General features: G+C 40.4%; 1 protein-coding gene across 1 annotated transcript in view; it reads right to left on the bottom strand.

Annotated features, from left to right (window-relative positions):
* Positions 1-19,827, bottom strand: part of FER (fer (fps/fes related) tyrosine kinase) — a 419,822-nt gene extending 399,995 nt beyond the window's left edge. The window contains exon 1 of the mRNA XM_010843789.1: positions 19,527-19,827. Coding sequence (XP_010842091.1) covers positions 19,527-19,733 — 207 coding nt within the window. The 5' untranslated portion in view covers positions 19,734-19,827. The remainder of the gene's footprint in view (positions 1-19,526) is intronic.
* Positions 19,828-20,229: the final 402 nt, after the last annotated feature.

Below are 20,229 nucleotides of genomic sequence, written 5' to 3' on the forward strand. Positions count from 1 at the left end.
AGTGCGGGGCACTTTTGAAGCTGCACAGATACAGCTGCGGGCTCCACGGTCCCTGCTGCTGTCGCTGGGAGCTGGGGACAGCTCTGCGGCCAGGGAGCTGCTGCTGCCTCTGCCGAGCCTGATGCCACCAGGCTCTCTGGGGCTGCAGCTCAGATGGCGGCCAGGGCTCTGGGGTCGCAGCACTGCCTACCGCATTCTCCAGCAGCCTCCTCTGTGTGTTCCCAGACGCCCACCTTCAGATGGACAGACACGAGCGATTCTCCAGCATTGAAGTGCTTTGCACAGAGGCACGTCTGCTGAGTTACAGATTTTACAACTTGTAGATTAAAAGGGAGAGACAAAGGGAGTATCTCATGTGGACATGATGATTTTTTAACTGGATGACTTGATTTTTGCTCTTGAGTAAAATGAGTTCCTTATATATTAACTCCTTACCAAATAGACGTTTTGTAAATATTTTCTCCCATTCGGTGGGCAGCCTGTTCATTCTGCTGTTAATTTCTTGCTACACAGAAGCTTTTCATAAATGCTTTTGTTGCTGATTTATTTTTTGCTTTTTGCTGCTTGAGTTTTTGTGTCTTTTTCAAAAACCACTGTGAAGAACAATATCAAGGAGTTTTTTTTTAATTCCTATGTTTTCTTCTAGCAGCTTTACAGTTTCACGTCTTACATTTAAGCTTTTTGTCCATTCCAGTTAAATTTTTATGAGTGGTGTGAGTCATGCTTCATCCTTTTGCAAAAGGCCATTCTTGGCTTCCTTGTCAAGTTTTAGTTGACCATATCATGGGTTTATTTCTGGGCTATCAGTTCTGCTCCATTGACCTAGGCCTCTGGTTCTAGGCCAGGACCATGCTGTTTTGATGATCGCACCTTTGCAAACATGCTAAAATGAGGGAGTGTGACGCATCTAGATTTAGTCCACTTTCTCAGAATTGTTTTGGCCATTTGGGAGTCTTCGTGATTCCATATGAATTTTAGGACTGTTTTTCTGTGTCTGTGAAAATGCCATTGTAATTTTGATAGAAATTGCATTAAGTTAATAGATGGCTTTTGGCAGTAAGGACATGTTAAAAATGCTAACTATCCCATTTCATTAGCACAGAATGTCTTTCCATTTTTGTGTCTTCCTGAGTTCCTCTCATTAGTCTTATAATTTTCAGTGTACAGGGCTTTCCCTTTTTGGTCACATTTGTTATTAAGGATTTTAACTTTTATGATATTGTACATAGGATTACTGTCTTTCTTTTTCAAATAGTTCATCATCAGTGTATAGAAACAAAATATGTTTTACTGAATTCGCCTATTAGTTCTATTAGTTTCTTGGTACTACTTTTATTATTCTCTATATATAATATCATATCCTCCACAAACAGAGGCAACTTGACTTTCTCCTTCCCCATTTGGATGCCTTTTATTTCTGGCAGGTGTAATTTTACGTAAATAAAGAAACACAAAGTAAAATTCACATTAGCATAGAATAAAACATATATTCAAACTAAAACAGCTGTCAAAATAACAAGAGATGTTCACTTTCATGCATAATTAGAGAAATAAAAATTTAAGCTATACTAGCTATCATTTCTACCTACCAGATTAATAAAAATTCATAAGTTTGACAACATAATCTCTTGCCTAGATCAAGTAGAAGCTGGCAGTTTCATGTATTCCTGCTACATACACAAAATGGTGCAATGGCCACAAAGGAAATTTATATTTATAGAGACAATATAGCAACACTACAAAGACATTTACACTTTGACCTAGAAATGACCTAGAAATTTCCAGGAATGTGGGCAGTACCAAAGAATATGCTAACCATCAGACAATTGGACTCATCTCCCATTCTAGTTTACTTCAGTTCAGTTCAGTCATTCAGTCATGTCCGACTCTTTGCCAACACATGGACTGCAGCACACCAGGCCTCCCTGCCCATCACCAACTCCCAGAGTTTACTCAAACTCATGTCAACTGAGTCAGTGATGCCATTCAACCATCTCATCCTTGGTTCTCCCTTCTCCTCCTGCCCTCAATCTTTCCCAGCATCAGGGTCTTTTCCAGTGAGTCAGTTCTTCACATGAGGTGGCCAAAGTACTGGAGTTTCAGCTTTAGCATCCAATGAATATTCAGGACTGATATCCTTTACGATGGACTGGTTTGATCTCCTTGCTATACAAGGGACTCTCAAGAGTCTTCTCCAACACCAAAAGCTATGGTTTCTTCTAGCAGTCAGATAAGGATGTGAAAGTTGGACCATAAAGAAGGCTGAGTGCTGAAGAATTGATGCTTTTGAATTATGGTGCTGGAGAAGATTCCTGGGAGTCTTTTGGACTTCAAGGAGACCAAACCAGTGAATCTCAAAGGAAATCAATGCTTTGGAAGGACTGATGCTGAAGCTGAAGCTCCAATACTTCTGCCACCTGATGGGAAGAGTCAATTCATTGGAAAAGACCCTGATTCTGGGCAAGATGAAGGCAGGAGGAGAAGCAGGCAGCAGGAGATAAGATGGTTAGATAGCACCATCGACTCAATGGACATGAATCTGTGCAAACTCCAGGAGATAGTGAAGGACAGGGGAGTCTGGTGTGCTACAGTACAGGGGGTCACAAAAGAGTTGGACACAACTTACTGACTGGATAACAACAACAAAATAAATAATTTTTTTTTAAAAAAAGGAATCAGGATCCCTTGGGGAAAGGGTTTACTGAAGGACTGAAAAAGGAACATTCAAAAGATGAGCCTGGAACATTTTAGTATTCCAGGAAATAGAGAGTACTCAAAGAATCTAGGAAAACACTCCAGGTAACTGAAAGAAAATATGCCTACCTAGGCTCCTATCACCCAATATTTTTCCAAAAGCAATACAATGAAAACATAAAAATTTAAAAAAAAACAACACAAAACCATGCCCTCAGGATTAAAGACAGAATGTACACACTTCAAAATAAATTTAAGAAAAAGCACCAAAGCACAGAGTGTGACTTCTCACCGACATGTTCCAGATTACAGGAACTGAGGAACCTAACAACTAAATGCAATGAGTGATTCCCAATTAGATACTGAACCAGGATAAAAAAGAATTCTCTGCCAAAAGCGGACCGTATTGGAAAAGCTGACAGAAGCTAGATATGCAATATAATTTTGATGATAGCATGGTAATAATGCTATACTTCCCAAATCCCAAATCATTACACTGTGAATATGCTCTTAGAAAAAAACACGTTTAAGTATTTAAAAATAAAGAGGCATGATGTCTTCAACCAACCTGCCAATCATTCAGAAAAATGTACATATATATATATATAAAACACAAATTATATACAGAGAGAAAGGGAACTGCAGAGCAAATATGGCAAAATGCTAGCAATTAATAAACAGAGTAGAGTTCATAGGGGAATCTTTGTTCTATTCTTGAAACGTTGTTGCACATTTTAATGTTTTCAAGTAAAGACATAAAAATTACCACCTACAAGATTTCTGCTTCTGTCAAGATAGGGGAACAAGCAAGGGGAACAAGAGGAACTTATCCTCTTGGATAAAACAACTAAAAGTTGGACAAAAGTATAAGAAATAGCATTCAAGTCACTGGACGTCAAGCAAGTAAGGGCAGTGAACTCCGAGAGACTATGAACTGAACTGTAAGGTTATCCTAGTTTACTGAACGCTGAGAATGTCCAGGATACAGCTCGAGGAAGAAGAGCCAAGTAGAACTTAGCAATCTCCACGACTTAGATGGTTCCGAGCACAGAGAGGCCAATGCAGTCAGTGTACTGGTGAAGGAACAAGGACAGAGATGAGAGAAAAGAGAGCGGTAGGAAGAGAAAACTCAGATCTGCAGAGACTCACCCGTGATTTGTTTTAGCTAAGTAGTGATCAGGTCAGGGCATGAGGAAACGACTCTATGCCAAGGAAATAATCCACCTGCAAGGATTATGACAGGAAATGCTACACAGGGCTCACGTGGAATGGTACCAGGTCCCAACAGCCAGAATTTAAAACCTCATAATATAGGGAGCATCCTTTGCATATTAAGAATGATCCTGCCTCAGTAGAGGAGATAAATCCACCCAAGACTACACACACTGCTGGTCCACCACACAAATCTAAAAAGCAAGAGCCAAGAACATCACGCTGAGCCCAAGTAACTTCATCATATCTCAAAGCTCAAGAATATTTAAAGGTAAAACTATTCAGTACCTAAAAAGGTAAAATTGATAATGCCCCATATCAAGGGAATGCAGATGCAGGAAAATACAACCCAAAATGAGGAGAGAAATCAGTCAATCAGCTGCTCCAGAAATAACAGCAAACAATAGAAGACAGGGAAAATAAGAGTCACTATGATGGCGTTCCATAGGCTCCTAAAATTAAAAGAAAGAACACATACGTTAAGTAGAGACATGGAAATTTTAAAGGATTCAAACTGAACTAGTACAGATGATTCATGAATGACTTGCTCATTTTCAACATGCAAATCACTCAAGCACTTCCTTTCTCTTTTCTTCTCTCCAAATCTTCCATCTTAAACACAGGTGTGGGGCAAAAGCACGATGTGAGTTTCGAAAGGTATGAAAAGATGAAGGATTGGCATACAGGGGCATATTTAAATTGAAATACTGGTGAGACAAGAAGTGGCACTGCCAGAGGAAGAAGGAAAGAGGCAATGATATTGTTGGAACAGAAGAGGTCTAGGAGGGTGATTTAACTCACTGATACAATTATTACAGAGCCAGAGGGGGAGGCCAGTCCAAAACAGTGGCACAGGAAGACCCTTAACATACCTCCCCGCTTGATATTTCAAATCTACAACCACACATGTGATCCGTTCAGTTCAGTCACTCACTCGTGTCCAGCTCCCTGCGACCCCATGGACTGCACCACGCCAGTCCTCCCTGTCCATCACCAACTCCCAGAGTCTACTCATACTCATGTCCATTGAGTCGGTGATGCCATCCAGCCATCTCATCCTCTCTTGTCCCCTTCTCCTCCTGCCCCCAATCCCTCCCAGCATCAGGGTCTTTTCCAAGGAGTCAGTTCTTCACATCAGGTGGCCAAAGGATTGGAGTTTCAGTTTCAGCATCAGTCCTTCCAATGAGTATTCAGGACGGATTTCCTTTATGATGGACTGTTTGGATCTCCTTGCAGTCCAAGGGACTCTCAAGAGTCTTCTCCAACACCACAGTTCAAAAGCATCAATTCTTCGGCACTCAGCCTTCTTTATAGTCCAACTCTCACATCCATACATGACCACTGGAAAAACCATAGCTTTGACTAAACGGATCTTTGTTGGCAAAGTAATGTCTCTGCTCTTTAAGACGCTGTCTAGGTTGGTTATAACTTTTCTTCCAAGGAGCAGGCATCTTTTAATTTCACAGCTGCAGTCACCATCTGCAGTGATTTTGAAGCCCCCAAAAATAACGTCTGACACTGTTTCCACTGTTTTCCCATCTATTTGCCATGAAGTGATGGGACCAGATGCCATGATCTTACTTTTCCCGATGTTGAGTTTTAGGCCAATGTTTTCACTCTCCTCTTTCACTTTCATCAAGAGGCTTTTGAGTTCCTCTTCACTTTCTGCCATAAGGGTGGTGTCATCTGCATATCTGAGGTTACTGATATTGCTCCTAGCAATCTTGATTCCAGCTTGTGCTTCATCCAGCCTAGCATTTCTCATGATGTACTCTGCATATAAGTTAAATAAGCAGGGTGACAATATACAGCCTTGACGTATTCCTTTCCTGATTTGGAACCAGTCTGTTCTTCCAAGTCCAATTCTAACTGTTATTTCTTGACCTGTATACAGATTTCTCAGGAGGCAGGTCAGGTGGTCTGGTATTCCCATCTCTAAGAATTCTCCACAGTTTGTGGTGATCCACACAGTCAAAGGCTTTGGCATAGTCAATAAAGAGAAGTAGATGCTTTTGTGGAACTCTCGTACTTTTTCAATGATCCAACGAAGTTGGCAATTAGATCTCCAATTCCTCTGCCTTTCCTAAATCCAGTTTGAACATCTGGAAGTTCACGGTTCATGTACTGTTGAAGACTGGGTTGGAAGATTTTGAGCATTACTTTGCTAGCATGTGAGATGAGTGCAATTGTGTAGTAGTTTGAGCATTCTTTGGCATTGCCTTTCTTTGGGATTGGAATGAAAACCGACCTTTTCCAGTCCTGTGGCCACTGCTGAGTTTTCCAAATTTGCTGGCATATTGAGTGCACTTTCACAGCATCATCTTTTAGGATCTCAAATAGCTCAACTGGAATTCCATCACCTCCACTAACTTTGTTCGTAGTGATGCTTCCTAAGGCCCACTTGACTTCATATTCCAGGATGTCTGGCTCTAGGTGAGTGATCACACCATCGTGATTATCTGGGTCGTGAAGATCTATTCTGTATAGTTCTTCTGTGCATTCTCGTCACTTCTTCTTAATATCTTCTGCTTCTCTTAGGTCCATACCATTTCTGTCCTTTACTGTGCCCATCTTTGCATGAAATGTTCCCTTGGTATCTCTATTTTTCCTGAAGAGATTTCTAGTCTTTCCCATTCTATTCTTTTCCTCTATTTCTTTGCACTGATCACTGAGGAAGGCTTTCTTCTCTCTCCTTGCTATTCTTTGGAACTCTGCATTCAGATGCTTATATCTTTCCTTTTCTCCTTTGCCTTTCACTTGTCTTCTTTACACAGCTATTTGTAAGGCCTCCTCAGACAACCTTTTTGTATTTCTTTTTCTTGGGGATGGTCTTGATCACTGCCTTCTGTACAATGTCACAAACCTACATCCATAGTTCATCAGGCATTCTGTCTACCATATCTAGTCTCTTCCATTCTGTCTACCATATCTTGTCGCTTCCACTGTATAATCATAAGGGGTTTGATTTTGGTCATGCCTGAGTGGTCTAGTGGTTTTCCCTACTGTCTTCAATTTAAGTCTTAATTTGGCAACATATAACACACGTAATTGTAGCCATGAAATTAAAAGACGCTTACTCCTTAGAAGGAAAGTTATGACCAACGTAGATAGCATATTAAAAAGCAGAGATATTACTTTGCCAACAAAGGTCCGTCTAGTCAAGGCTATGACTTTTCCAGTGGTCGTGTATGGATATGAGAGTTGGACTATAAAGAAAGCTGAGCACCAAAGAATTGATGCTTTTGAACTGTGGTGTTGGAGAAGACTCTTGAGAGTCCCTTGGACTGTAAGGAGATCCAACCAGTCCATCCTAAAGGAGATCAGTCCTGTGTGTTCATTGGAAGGAGTGATGCTGAGACTGAAACTGCAATACTTTGACCACCTCATGTGATGAGTTGACTCACTGGAAAAGACCCTGATGCTGGGAGGGATTGGGGGCAGGAGGAGAAGGGGACGACAGAGGATGAGATGGCTGGATGGCATCACTGACTCGATGGACATGAGTTTGGGTGAACTCCGGGAGTTGGTGATGGACAGGGAGGCCTGGCGTGCTGCGGTTCACGGGTCGCAAAGAGTCGGACATGACTGAGTGACTGAACTGAACTGAACTGAACACATGTAATAGTTCCAAGTAAAAAAGAACTGTAAACTAGTTGAATGGGCTGCTCCACAATAAGGGATAAAGAGACCACAGCAAGATGCGCGGTGACTCTGAAACCTGTCCCCCAGTGTAGTGGCACACAGCTGGGAGGCATCTCATGAGCCCAGAGTCTGTCTTTAAGGATCAAAGGGTCTGTGCCCCACGTTGGGCACCCCAACCCTTGGGACCTGCGCCAGAGAGACAAGGCCCGCAGATATCTGGCTTTAGAAACCAACGGGGCTTACAGCCAGGGTGGGCTGTGTGGACCTGAGATCCTCCTATGAAGGGGTTCAGGTGCGGACTCAGTGGTTCCAGGAACCAGCACAGAGGCCAGCTTGGAAAGTAACTGGATTGTACCTGAAGGAGATGTGGCTGCTTGTCTGCTGGAGGGACAGATTACCTGGGATTTTTCCTCCTGGGTTTCTGCACTCTGACCCCACCTTGCTGTTGCAAGGGGGAGAGCACACCATCCATCTAGAGCCAAGAGCCTGCCCCACCCACAGTGCTCACCACAGGCATGCCCCATTCCCACCACTCCACCCCCATGATGGGGAACACCACAGGTGTGCCCCTCCCCAGCACTCTCTCTTTCCCTGCGTCCCTAAATCAGGGGCAAGCCCCGTCCCAGCACTCCCCCCAACACCCCCCCCCATTATGGGGAACACCGCAGGCGTGCCCCTCCCCAGCACTCTCTGCTTCCCGCCTCCCTAAATCGGGGGCAAGCCCCATCCCAGCAGTCTCGCACAGCCGCACTAACGCTCTTGAAGAACAGCCTACACAAGGAGCCCTCCTGACTGCCCGGTTCTGGGGGCCAGAGGAGCTTTCGCTCCTGGCCCCACGGGACTCGAACAGTCAGAAAGACAGTTCTGGGCAGAATACCACACCCAGGACACTACATAAAGAGCAAAGGGAAACACCCCTGGTCTGCATATGAAAAAGGCCCCATTAATCGTCCCCATTAATCGTCCCGGACTTCAACCTGAACAGGAGGTTTCATGTCTGCAATACACCTAAAGGCTATAAGGCTTCTCTTGGGGAGCATAAGCAAGGAAACACCATCTGCGCACCATCGCATCCTCGTGACAGAACGCTGGTACCTCCCAGAAAGAAGCACGTGCACTCATCTGAAGCCCCAATTCTTCCAACAGCTACCAAGGGGACACCTCTGGAACTTGACCTGGATGTCAGCAGGGTATACAATCCTTGTGCTGTAAGACTTCATGTATCTATCCAATTATTTCAAAAGTTATTGTCTGAGAAACAGGCTTCCAATCAGCCTGAACCTGGGTGCTGACTGAGATCACTCCCTTTAGAACTCTTGGCACACCCTGGACAAGTGAGAGCTATCAAGAATAAATCAGACTACTTAGAGCACATAGGACCCAGAGACAATCAAGAGCTAAGCATGGCTGAATGAGCACAGCCCTCTCTTACATAAGGCCTGGTTCTTCAAGACTGGGAGAGGGAGCTTTTTTATCAAATACATAGAAACAATTACACGGAGTCAAGCAAAGAAAAAAAAAAAAAAAGGAATATATTCCAACCAAAAGAGTAAGATGAAACCTCAGAGAAAGACCTTAATATAACAGATATAAGTAAAATGCATGACACAGAGGTAAAGAGATGCTTACTGAACTCCAAAGAAGAATGGATGAATACTGTGAGAGCTATAATGGACGGACAGAAAGTATTTTAAAACATTACATGGATGCCACAGAACCAAAGAACACAATAACTGAACTGAAAACTACACTAGAGGGTTCAAGAGCTGACCAGATAAACTAGAGTAACCAAGCAGCAACCTGGAAGGGCAGCTGGACTCACCCAGACAAGCAGCGAAAAGAAGCAAGAGTTGTCAAAAGGGAAGATAACGAGGCCTATGAGACTACATCAAGCAGAGCAACATTCACATTACAGGGCCCAGAAGGAGAAGAGAGAAGGGGGGCAGAAAAAACGGTGACCGTAAACTCCCACAACCTGGGGAAGAAACCATTCAGATCCAGGAAGCAAAGAAAGTGCCAAGTAAGATGAACACAATAAATCAAAACATCAAAAAAGGTAAAGATAAAGAGAGAATCTTAAAAGCTGCAAGAGAAAAACAACTTGTTGTATAAACAGGAACTCCCACAAGACCATCTGCTGATTTTCCAGGAGAAATTCTGCAAGTCAAAAGGGAATAACACAACATACTTAAAGTGACGACGGGGAAAACCCACAACCAAGAGCACTCTATCATTCAGAACCAAAGGGGAGATTTAAAAAAAAGGCTTCTAAATAAGCAAAAGCTAAAGTAGTTCATCAGGCTTCCCCTGTGGGTCAGTGGTAAAGAACGCATCGCCAATGCAGGAGATGCGGGTTCAAAAAGAGTCAGGAAGATCCCCTGAAGGAGGAAATGGAAACCCACTCCAGTATTCTTGCCAGGGAAATCCCATTGACAGAGGAGCCTGACGGGCTGCAGTCCACAGGGCTGCAGAAGAGTCGGACACGACTTAGTGACTAAACAACAATGAAAAAGAGTTCATCACCACTTAACAGCACTCACAGGAAATGTTAATGGGTCTTCTCTAAGCTGAAAGGAACCGGCACTAACCAATGAAAAACATATGAGAGCAAAAACCTCACGGGTAAGAGCAAATATACGGTAAAGGTAGTAGATTAACCACAACTACTGGTAAGAAGGGTAAAAGACAAAGTAGCAAAATTAATTAAAACTACATAATTAGTTACAGGATTAGTTACCTTTAACTACATAATTAGTTAAAGGATACACAAAAAGATGTAAAATATGTCATCAAGAACATAAAACATGACTGAGGGGAATAAAAATGCAAGTTTTCAGAATGTGTTCAAATTTAAGTTGCTACCAACTTAAACTAGACTGCTATATATATAGATCATTATATGTAAACCTCATGGTAACCACAAAAAATATATATATACAGTAGCTACACAAAAGATGAGAATGGAATCTAAACATCACACTAAAGAAATTCATCAAACCACAAGAGAAACAAGCAAGAGATGAAGAAAGGAACAGACAGAAATTACAAAAAGAGCCAGAAAACAAGCAACAGAATGACATAAGTACACACCTATTAATATTTATTTTCAATGTAATTGGACCAAATTATCTGGTTAAAAGATACAGGTTGGCTGAATGGATAAATTTTTTAAAATTAAAAAATAAAAGACTAACTTATATGTTGCCGAAAAGAGACTTAGTTCAGGTTTAAGGACGCAAAGACTGAAAGCAGAAGGATGGAAAAACATATTCCATGCAAAGAGAAATGGAAAGAAAGCTGGTGTAGCTATACTTAACATTAGACACAACAGACTTTAAAACAAAGACCATAATAGAAGACAAGGAAAAGCATTATATAATATAAAGGGGTCAATTCAACAAGAGGATGTAACATTTATAAATCTCTACACACCTAACATCAGATCAGATCAGTCGCTCAGTCGTGTCCGACTCTTTGCGACCCCATGAATCGCAGCATGCCAGGCCTCCCTGTCCATCACCAACTCCCAGAGTTCACTTAGACTCACGTCCATCGAGTCAGTGATGCCATCATCCATCTCATCCTCTGTCGTCCCCTTCTCCTCCTGCCCCCAATCCCTCCCAGCATCAGGGTCTTTTCCAATGAGTCAACTCTTCGCATGACATAGGGACACTTAAATATATAAGGCAACTATCAACAGATCTAAATGGAAAATTTGACAGCAATACAGTAATTGTTGGAGACTACCCCATTTACATCAATGGATAAATATCCACACAGAAAATCAACAGGGAAATAACAGCTTGAAATGAATCATTAGACCTGACTGGTTTGAGAGAAATACACAGAATATTCTACCGCAAAGCAGCAGAACACACATTCTCTTCAAGGGCGTGTGGAGCATTCTCAAGATTCGGCCACATGCTGGACCACAAAACAAGTCTCAATAAATTGCCTGAAATAATATCACACAATTTCTATCAAAATTCTAATGGCATTTTGCACAGACTAGAGTAACTCTAAAATCTGTATGGTATCAAAGTCCCCAAATAGCTAAAGCAACCTTGAGGAAGAAAAGAAGGGGGGAATGAACAAAGCTGTGGGCATCATGCTCCCTGATTCCAGACCATGCTGATGGAAACAGGGCGATGCTGGCATGAGACACACAGATCAATGGGACAGAAGAGAGAGCTGGGAAACAAACCCACAGGCAAATGGACAACTGATTTACGACAAGATTGCCAGGAAAAACATCAATAGCCTCAGAGATGCAGATGACACCACCCTTATGGGAGAAAGTGAAGAGGAATTAAAGAGCCTCTTGATGAAAGTGAAAGAGAGTGAAAAAGTTGGCTTAAAGCTCAACATTCAGAAAACTAAAATCATGGCATCCAGTCCCATCACTTCATGGGAAATAAATGGGGAAACAGAGGAAAGAGTGACAGACTATTTTTCTGGGCTCCAAAATCACTGCAGATGGTGACTGCAGCCATGAAATTAAAAGACGCTTACTCCTTGGAAGGAAAGTAAGGACCAAACTAGACAGCATATTAAAAAGCAGAGACATTATTTTGCCAACAAAGGTCCATTTAGTCAAAGCTATGGTTTTTCCAGTGGTCATGTATGCATGTGAGAGTTGGACTGTGAAGAAAGCTGAGCACTAAAGAATTGATGCTTTTGAACTGTGGTGCTGAAGAAGGCTCTTGAGAGTCCCTTGGACTGCAAGGAGATCCAACCAGTCCATCCTAAAGGAAATCAGTCCTGAATGTTAATTGGAAGGACTGAAGCTAAAGATGAAACTCCAATACTCTGGCCACCTGATGTGAAAAACTGTCTCATTAGAAAAGACCCTGATGCTGGGAAAGATTGAAGGCAGGAGGAGAAGGGGATTGGCAGAGGATCAGATGGTTGGATGGCATCACCAACTCGATGGACATGAGTTTGAGTAAGCTCCAGGAGTTGGCAATGGACAGGGAGGCGATGGATAGGGAGGGTTGCAAAGAGTCAGACACAACTGAGCGACTGAACTAAACTGAATTTACAACAAAGGAGGCAAGAATATGCAATGTGAAAGGGCAATCTCTTTGATAAATAGTACTGGGAAAACCGAACAGTCACATGCAAGAGAATAAAACTGGATTACTATCTTACACCATACACAAAAATCCACTCAAAATGGATTGAAAACTTGAATGTAAGATCAGAAACCATAAAACTCCTAGAGGAACACACAGTCACCATGCTCCTTTTCATCACTCAGACATAGTATTGGGTCTGATTCAAAGGTAACGGCAAGGAAAGCAAAAATAAACCAGGCTACATCAAAGAGCTTCAGTACAGCAAAGGAAACCATCAACCAAACCAAAAGTCAACCTTCAGAATAGAAGATATTGGCGAACCATACAGCCAATACAGCACGAATATCTAGATCATATAAAGAATTCATACAACTAAACAAGAGCAACAAAACCCAACTCTAAAGTAGGCAGAGGTGCATAAAAAGCTGCTCATCACCACCAACTATCAGGGAAACGCAAATCAAACCACAATGAGATATCATCACTTACGTGTCAGAATGGCTTTTACCAAAAGGACAAGTACTGGAAATTTTTAAGAGAAAAAGGAACCCTTACATACTGTGAGTGAGAATGTAATTTAGTGCAGCCACTGTATAAAACAATATGACAGTTCCTCCAATGATTAATAACATACCTCATACGGTACTAGAACTGTATGATCTAGTTATTCCACTTCTGCATATTTATCTACAGTAAACAAAAACACCAACTGAAGGAGATAGATGCCTCCTTATGTTCACTGTAACACTGTTTAAAACAGTCAGACATGGAAATCACCTAAGTGTCCATCAGGGGACGAAGAGATAAAGAAGATGTGTACATATACACGACAGAGTACTTCTCAGTCAGAGGAAAGAAGGAAATGCTGCCGTTTATGACAGCATGGATGGGCTGTGGGGCTACTATGCAAAGTGAAGTCAGTCAGTCAGAGAAAGACCAACAGCGTACGATTTCACTTAAATGCAGAATCTAAAAAACAAAACAAATGAACAAAGAAAACAAAACCCGCAGGAACAGACTGGTGGTTGTCAAAGGGAAAGCAGGCTCGGGCGTTAGTGAAAGGGTGAAGGGGCCAATTATATGCTGACAGATGATAACGAGACGCTGTAATGAGCACTCTACAGTGTACACCAGTTTTACTGGAATTAAAACAAACAAACCAAAAAACTATCCTAACAAGAAAAAGAGGTAGGAAGGAAGGAAGGGAAAAAGGTTAATTCATTTGTCAAAAAGGGAGAACAAGTCTAAATAACTATGTACTTTGTAACAGAGATTCAAAAGATATGAAATAAAAAATGACCAAACCTCAGGGAGAAACAGACAGAGTCACAATTATAATCGGAGGTTTCAACACCCCTCCCAATGACTGATTGCTAGGGAGACAGAAACGAGTAAAGACACTACTATCGACCGTCGTGACCCGTCCTGTACAGCAGTGCAAACAACAAGCGCAGAGCACAGCGTGCACGTGAAGAGCCACCCGGACGGAGCACACGCTGCATCATGAGACGAGCACCTGTGAATTTAAGAGGCTTCAAGTCACGTAAGATTAGATCCTGGAAGACAATGGCACTAAATTTGAAATCAATATCAAAAATATCTCTTAAAAGAAAAAACTTCTTGGAAACTAAATAATAGACTTTAAAAGACTACATGGGTCAAGGGAGAAATCAAAAGTGAAACTAAAATGTATTCTGAACTGAAAAAAATGAAAATAAGCATCAGAGAGTTTTTTGAAATGCAGCAAAAACATTACTCGGAGAAAACTGAGAACACTACAGAAGAAGATGGTCTTAATCTCAATTTCTACTTTATTAATTCAGAGAAGAAAAAGAGTAAATGAAGCCCAGGTTAAATGGGAAAAAATTAACTGATTGCAGAGCAGAAGTCAATGCAACAGAAAACAGAATATCAATAGAGACAGTGAATGAAATAAAAGACTGGTTCCCAGATAACATCAGTAAAGCTGAGAAATCTCTAGCCAATCTGATCAGGGGAAAAAAAAGACATAAATTACCAATGTCAGGCATGAAAGAGATAAGACCACTACAGATTCTCCAAATAGGAAAAAGACAATAAGGCAAAATAATAAACAACACTAAAAATTAATGGACAACTTAGAAAAAAATGAACAAATTCCCAAAAGGCACCAAAGTTCACTCAAGAAGAAAAAGATAATCTGAATAGCTCTCTATTTTAAAAATTAAATTTATAACTAAAAACCTTCTCCCAAAGAAAACTCTAGACCAAGATTATTTCACTGGTGAATTCTATCAAACATCTAAATCTAAGCAAGAAATAAAACCAATTCTACATAAACTTCTTCAGAAAATTGAAGAAGAGAAAATACTTCCCAACTTGTATAATGAAGCCAGCATAACTCTGATACCAAAACCAGACAATATTAAAACAAAAGGGACTCTAGATCAAAATCCTCCAGCAACACTGATAAAAAAAATTCTCCAAAAACTAATTTTTAGCAAATTGAATCCAGTGATATAAAAAAGGGATAATACAAAAAAAGATGAAGTGGGATTTAATGCAGGAATACAAGTCGCATTTTGTTGTTCTTTTTTTTTTTTTAGCAATCATCAAATGTTTCAAACACCTGAAAATCAATGAGCACATTTCAACATATTATTAAACTGAGAAGAAAAACAACATAATCATCTAAGCAGAAGAAGATAGACCAGTTGACAAAATCCAATGTTAATGAACAAAGTCTTAGCTAGGCAGGAATAGAAGGGAATTTTCACAAGCGTATAGAAGACATCTACCAAAGTTAACATCATAACAAATACTGAAAGACAATGCTTTTCCCCTAAAATCAGGAACAAGACATAGATGTCTGCTGTCAATACTTTTATTGAATTTTGCACTGGGGGTTTTAGCTATTGTTAGAAGGCAAGAAAAATAAATAAAAGGCATCCAAATTGGAAAAGAAGAACTAAAATTCTCTTTGTTTACAGATAATATAATCATCTGTGTAGAAAAGTCAATGGAATCTACAAGGAAACGGCAAATAAGTATGTTTTGCCAAGTTTACGTTATGAGATTGACATATATAATAACAATGAACAGTGGAAAACGGAAAATTAGGAAAAATGCTACTTATAAGAACATCCAAAAATATGAAATACACATAAATCTGAAAGGTCTATACACTGACAACTGTAAGATTATTCAGAAAAAGAAGATACACCATGTTTATGGTGTGTATATAAAGTTCCAATATAATATGGTGTATTGTAAAGCTCCAATACTGTTAAAATACATTTTCCTGAAATTTACCTATATATATATATATATATTTAATGCATTCCAATAAAAATTCAGTAACCTCTTTTAAAAAAATTGATGAGTTGTTCTAAAACACATATGGAAATGCACAGGAATTAAAATAGTCAAAACAATTTTGGGGGAAAAGAGCACAAAGAGAAATTACACTATATAACTTTGAGATTACTAGAAAGTCACAGTAATCAAAATAGTGTTACTGGTGTCATGGTAGATAAAGAAATGAATGGAACAGATCAAGTGTGTAGAAACAGACTTACTCATTATGGTCAACTGATTTTCAACAAAATGAAACAGTAATTCAATAAAGAAAGCTTAATCCTTTCTAAAAATGTTGATGGAATAAATGGATATCCATTAACAACAACAACAAAAAAAACTGACTTTAATCTATAACTTGTCCCATATACAAAAATTAACTAAAAATGGGTCATAGACATAAATATAAAAGTATAAAACTTCCAGATGCAAACACAGGTGAAAACACCTTTGGATCAGGCAGATTTTTTTTTAGATATAACGTGAAAAACCTAATGAGCTAAAGAAAAAATTGATATATTGAACTTTACTTTTAGGTAGAATAAATGATGCATTTTCAGCATTAAGAGGAAAAGCTGACATACTCCTTGTTTTTCTTTGGGTTTCCTACCATTGTTCAACTGTTATCTCTCAAGCATTCCTCTTTGAAAAGCAACACTACCCACTTAGACCACTTCCTCTCAATCTATCACCCTTCCCTAGCCCCCTTTTCCATGCCCCACATTCTACTGCCTTTTTTAATCATCTTAGCATTTGTCTCCATCTATGGACTCTGGGAGTTGGTGATGGACAGGGAGCCCTGGCGTGCTGCGGTTCATGGGTCACAAAGAGTCGGACACAACTGAGTGACTGAACTGAGCTGATTCCTCACCTTAACACCTGACACTTCAATGCACACGTTGATGATTCCTCCTTTGTCCTGACCTCACAAATCCTGTATCTTCTTACCCATTAATCCTATCTCTTGTTCCTTCCAGTACCTTACGTTCCTAAGGAGTATAATTCCAGTTAAACATAGTCAATAAAACAGATGGCTATTTTTCCACTCCTTTCCAAAATCCCACTGAAATACAAGATAAAGTATAAATTTACAATCACAAAGAAGATAGAAAAGGCAACAATCACAGATAAGACATGCCAATGAAAATGTTAGAAAATATTATAAAAGCAGGAAGGGGTAACTGAGTAGCATCAGGAAAAGCTGAAACACAAGTGTTCTACAAAGTCGAGGTCAAGAAGAGAAGGCCTTGTGACAGGAGGGGGAACTGGAGGAAAACGCGTGAAGAGGCCAAGCTTCCAGTAATAGGACAAGTAAGCGCCAGGGATGGCACAGCACGGTGGCCGTGGGTCACACTGACGTATGAGATGGGACAGCTGTTAAGTGAGTCCATTCCGAGAGTTCTTATCCAAAGGAGAAACTTTTTCTACCATTTTTAATGGGGCTTTCCTCGTGGCTCAGCAGGTAAAGAATCTGCCTGCAATGTGGGAGACCTGGGTTCCATCCCTGGCTTGGGAAGATCCCCTGGAGAAGAGGAAGGCTCCCCGCTCCAGTATTCTGGCCTGGGGAATTCTCCATGGAGCTGTATTAGTTCATGGGGTTGCAAAGAGTTACAATCTATTGCAGTAATCATTTCACAACAGACATAAACCATCACGCTATATACCTTAAATCTATACAGCGATGTATGTCAATGATATCTCAATAAGACTCTGGGGGGCAGGGAGAAGAAAAGACCCACCTACAGGGCCAGATAACTCCAGGAAAGCCCGGGAACTGGAGAAAGCTAAATGAAGGAAAAGGAGAGGGCGCTGAAACAGGAGGATCAGTTCAGGCTGCATAAGGAACAGCCAGAATTCTAGGGCCTATTGCTCAGCCCACAGACAGGCAACTATTCCTCCCCCAGAGCAGACAGAAACAAGCAGAAAAAATTAACCAGAGAGACTCTGGATGCAGAGACACCAGGCAGCTTACCAAACCAGGAGGATTAACTAAAACATGACTCTCTGAACACCCAATCTACTTTCTCTACATATTCCCGTAACAGAGTAGTCTAACAAAATACAGGACACCAGGTAAATTTGAATAGCGGACAAAAAATAGTCTTTAGTGTATGCATCCCTGGAGGAGGAAATGGCAGCCCACTCCAGTATTCATGCCTGGAGAATCCCACGGACAGAGGAGCCTGGCGGGCTACAGTCCATGGGGTCACAAAGAGTGGGACACGACTGAGCAACTGAGCACTCCGAGGCTATGCATTTCTCATTGTTGCCTGCAGATTTAACTGGTGATCTATATTTTAATTTGCTACATCCAGCAACCCTACCTTCAGACTAGAACCTAGAGAAATGTTCTTCAGGGAAACTCACTGGCCCAGGAAAGGAAGTTAAAGATATTCACATTAGGAGTTCTCAGCGAAATCAAAGGTCCTTCCCAGATCACACACCACACACACAATCCCCATAAGAAACAGAGCTTCCTCTACAATCTACTCAAATCTTAAGACCCGTGAGTGCAAGAAACACACTAATTCTAACTTTCTGAAGTAAAATAAAATTTTCTTAACTTTGAATACATACAGTGAAATGTGAAGACAATGGAAACAGCAAAAATCTAAGACTATTAAGGTGTGTAATATTTCATCTTTTATGCCTTCAAAGGATAATGAGCAGTACAATATGGACCTTTATTTTTATAGCCCTTAATTTTTAATTTTATATATTTTATAAAATGAATAATAATAATATAATCTTTAAGTTAAAAAACCATATTGTTTATTCAAAGAATTTTACGTGTCATTAAATCATCAGTATATTAGCATTTTAGTAATGAAATGGTAGCAAAAAACACCTACACATTACAATATTCCATGGGACTATACTAATGACTCACAGAAGAATTCAAGGAAGGTGCGTTATAAAGAAAGTTTGTGCCAAAAGGATAAAACAGCAGGGCTCAAGGGACCCAAGGAAGTAGGGTACTTAGGAAAATAAAATTTTAAGAAGGGTTCTCAAAGCTGACTAATCATTAGAATAATCTGGACACCTATTGGGGAAAAAAAAGATTTCAAAGCTCAAAAATTTCAGACCTAATGACCCAGAATATTGGGAGATGGACCCAAATCTCTCAGTTTCTGAAACTTTCCCCATGTGATTCTGATGGTCAGCAGGAGTTTAGAACCACTGCTTTAGAATGCTGACTTCGGTGTGCTTATTCAATAGTATGGCACCCCACTCCAGTACTCTTGTCTGGAGAATCCCATGGATGGAGGAGCCTGGTAGGCTGCAGTCCATGGGGTCGCTAAGAGTCGGACACGACTCAGTGACTTCACTTTCACTTTTCACTTTCATGCTTTGGAGAAGGAAATGGCAACCCACTCCAGTATTCGAGAATCCCAGGGATGGGAGAGCCTGTTGGGCTGCCGTCTATGGGGTCACACAGAGTCAGACACAACTGAAGCAACTTAGCAGCAGCAGTAGCAGCAGGAGCTTTCAATAGTATTATCTATTTGCTTTAAGGACAATTACGAAGCTACAGACGAAAAATGATGAAATTATGCTTCTTACCTTGGATACATTGCTGACATAATTCATTTGGAGAGTACTTTCCTTATCAACTTGATTACAAAGGTTCTGTAAAGTAGATGCATATTCTTTATCACTTTTTATTCTCAGGGCCATGAATTTCTTCACTGTTTCCAGTAACCGTAATTCCCAGTCTTGCAATTTTAACACAGCTTCGTGTGAATTCTTCAGGTCACTCCCAAACCCCATCTTTGTAAGGCACTGTCTTATCCTCCACACTGCACAACTGAGCCTTCTAATCAGCACATATCTGTGTATGTAAACAAAAGGAAAAGAATCTTAAATCAAAAGCAAATTAATCTTCAAAGCAAAGTTATGGCCCATTTTTTTAGAGTGAAAAAAAAATCACTATAACTGAATGTTTTCCCCCAAAGATCAGGAACAAGATGAGGATGTCCAGTCTCAGCACTTCAACTCAACCTGTTCTAGTCAGTACAATGAAGGAAATGAAACAATTTCCATTGAAACTGGGAAGGAAGAAATGAAACTATATTTATTTACAGATGATATGACACTGTATCTAGAAAATCCTAAGAAGTACAATTTTACGAGTATTAGAACTAATAAATGAGCTCGGTAACATTACAGGGTACAAGATCAATATACAAATAGCAACTGTATTTCTATATTCTAGCAATGACCAATCTGAAAATAAAATTTAAAAACAATTCCATTTACAACAGCA

The sequence above is a fragment of the Bison bison genome, unplaced genomic scaffold (assembly GCF_000754665.1).
Source record: "Bison bison bison isolate TAMUID 2011002044 unplaced genomic scaffold, Bison_UMD1.0 scf7180017864189, whole genome shotgun sequence".
Taxonomy (NCBI): Eukaryota; Metazoa; Chordata; class Mammalia; order Artiodactyla; family Bovidae; genus Bison; species Bison bison.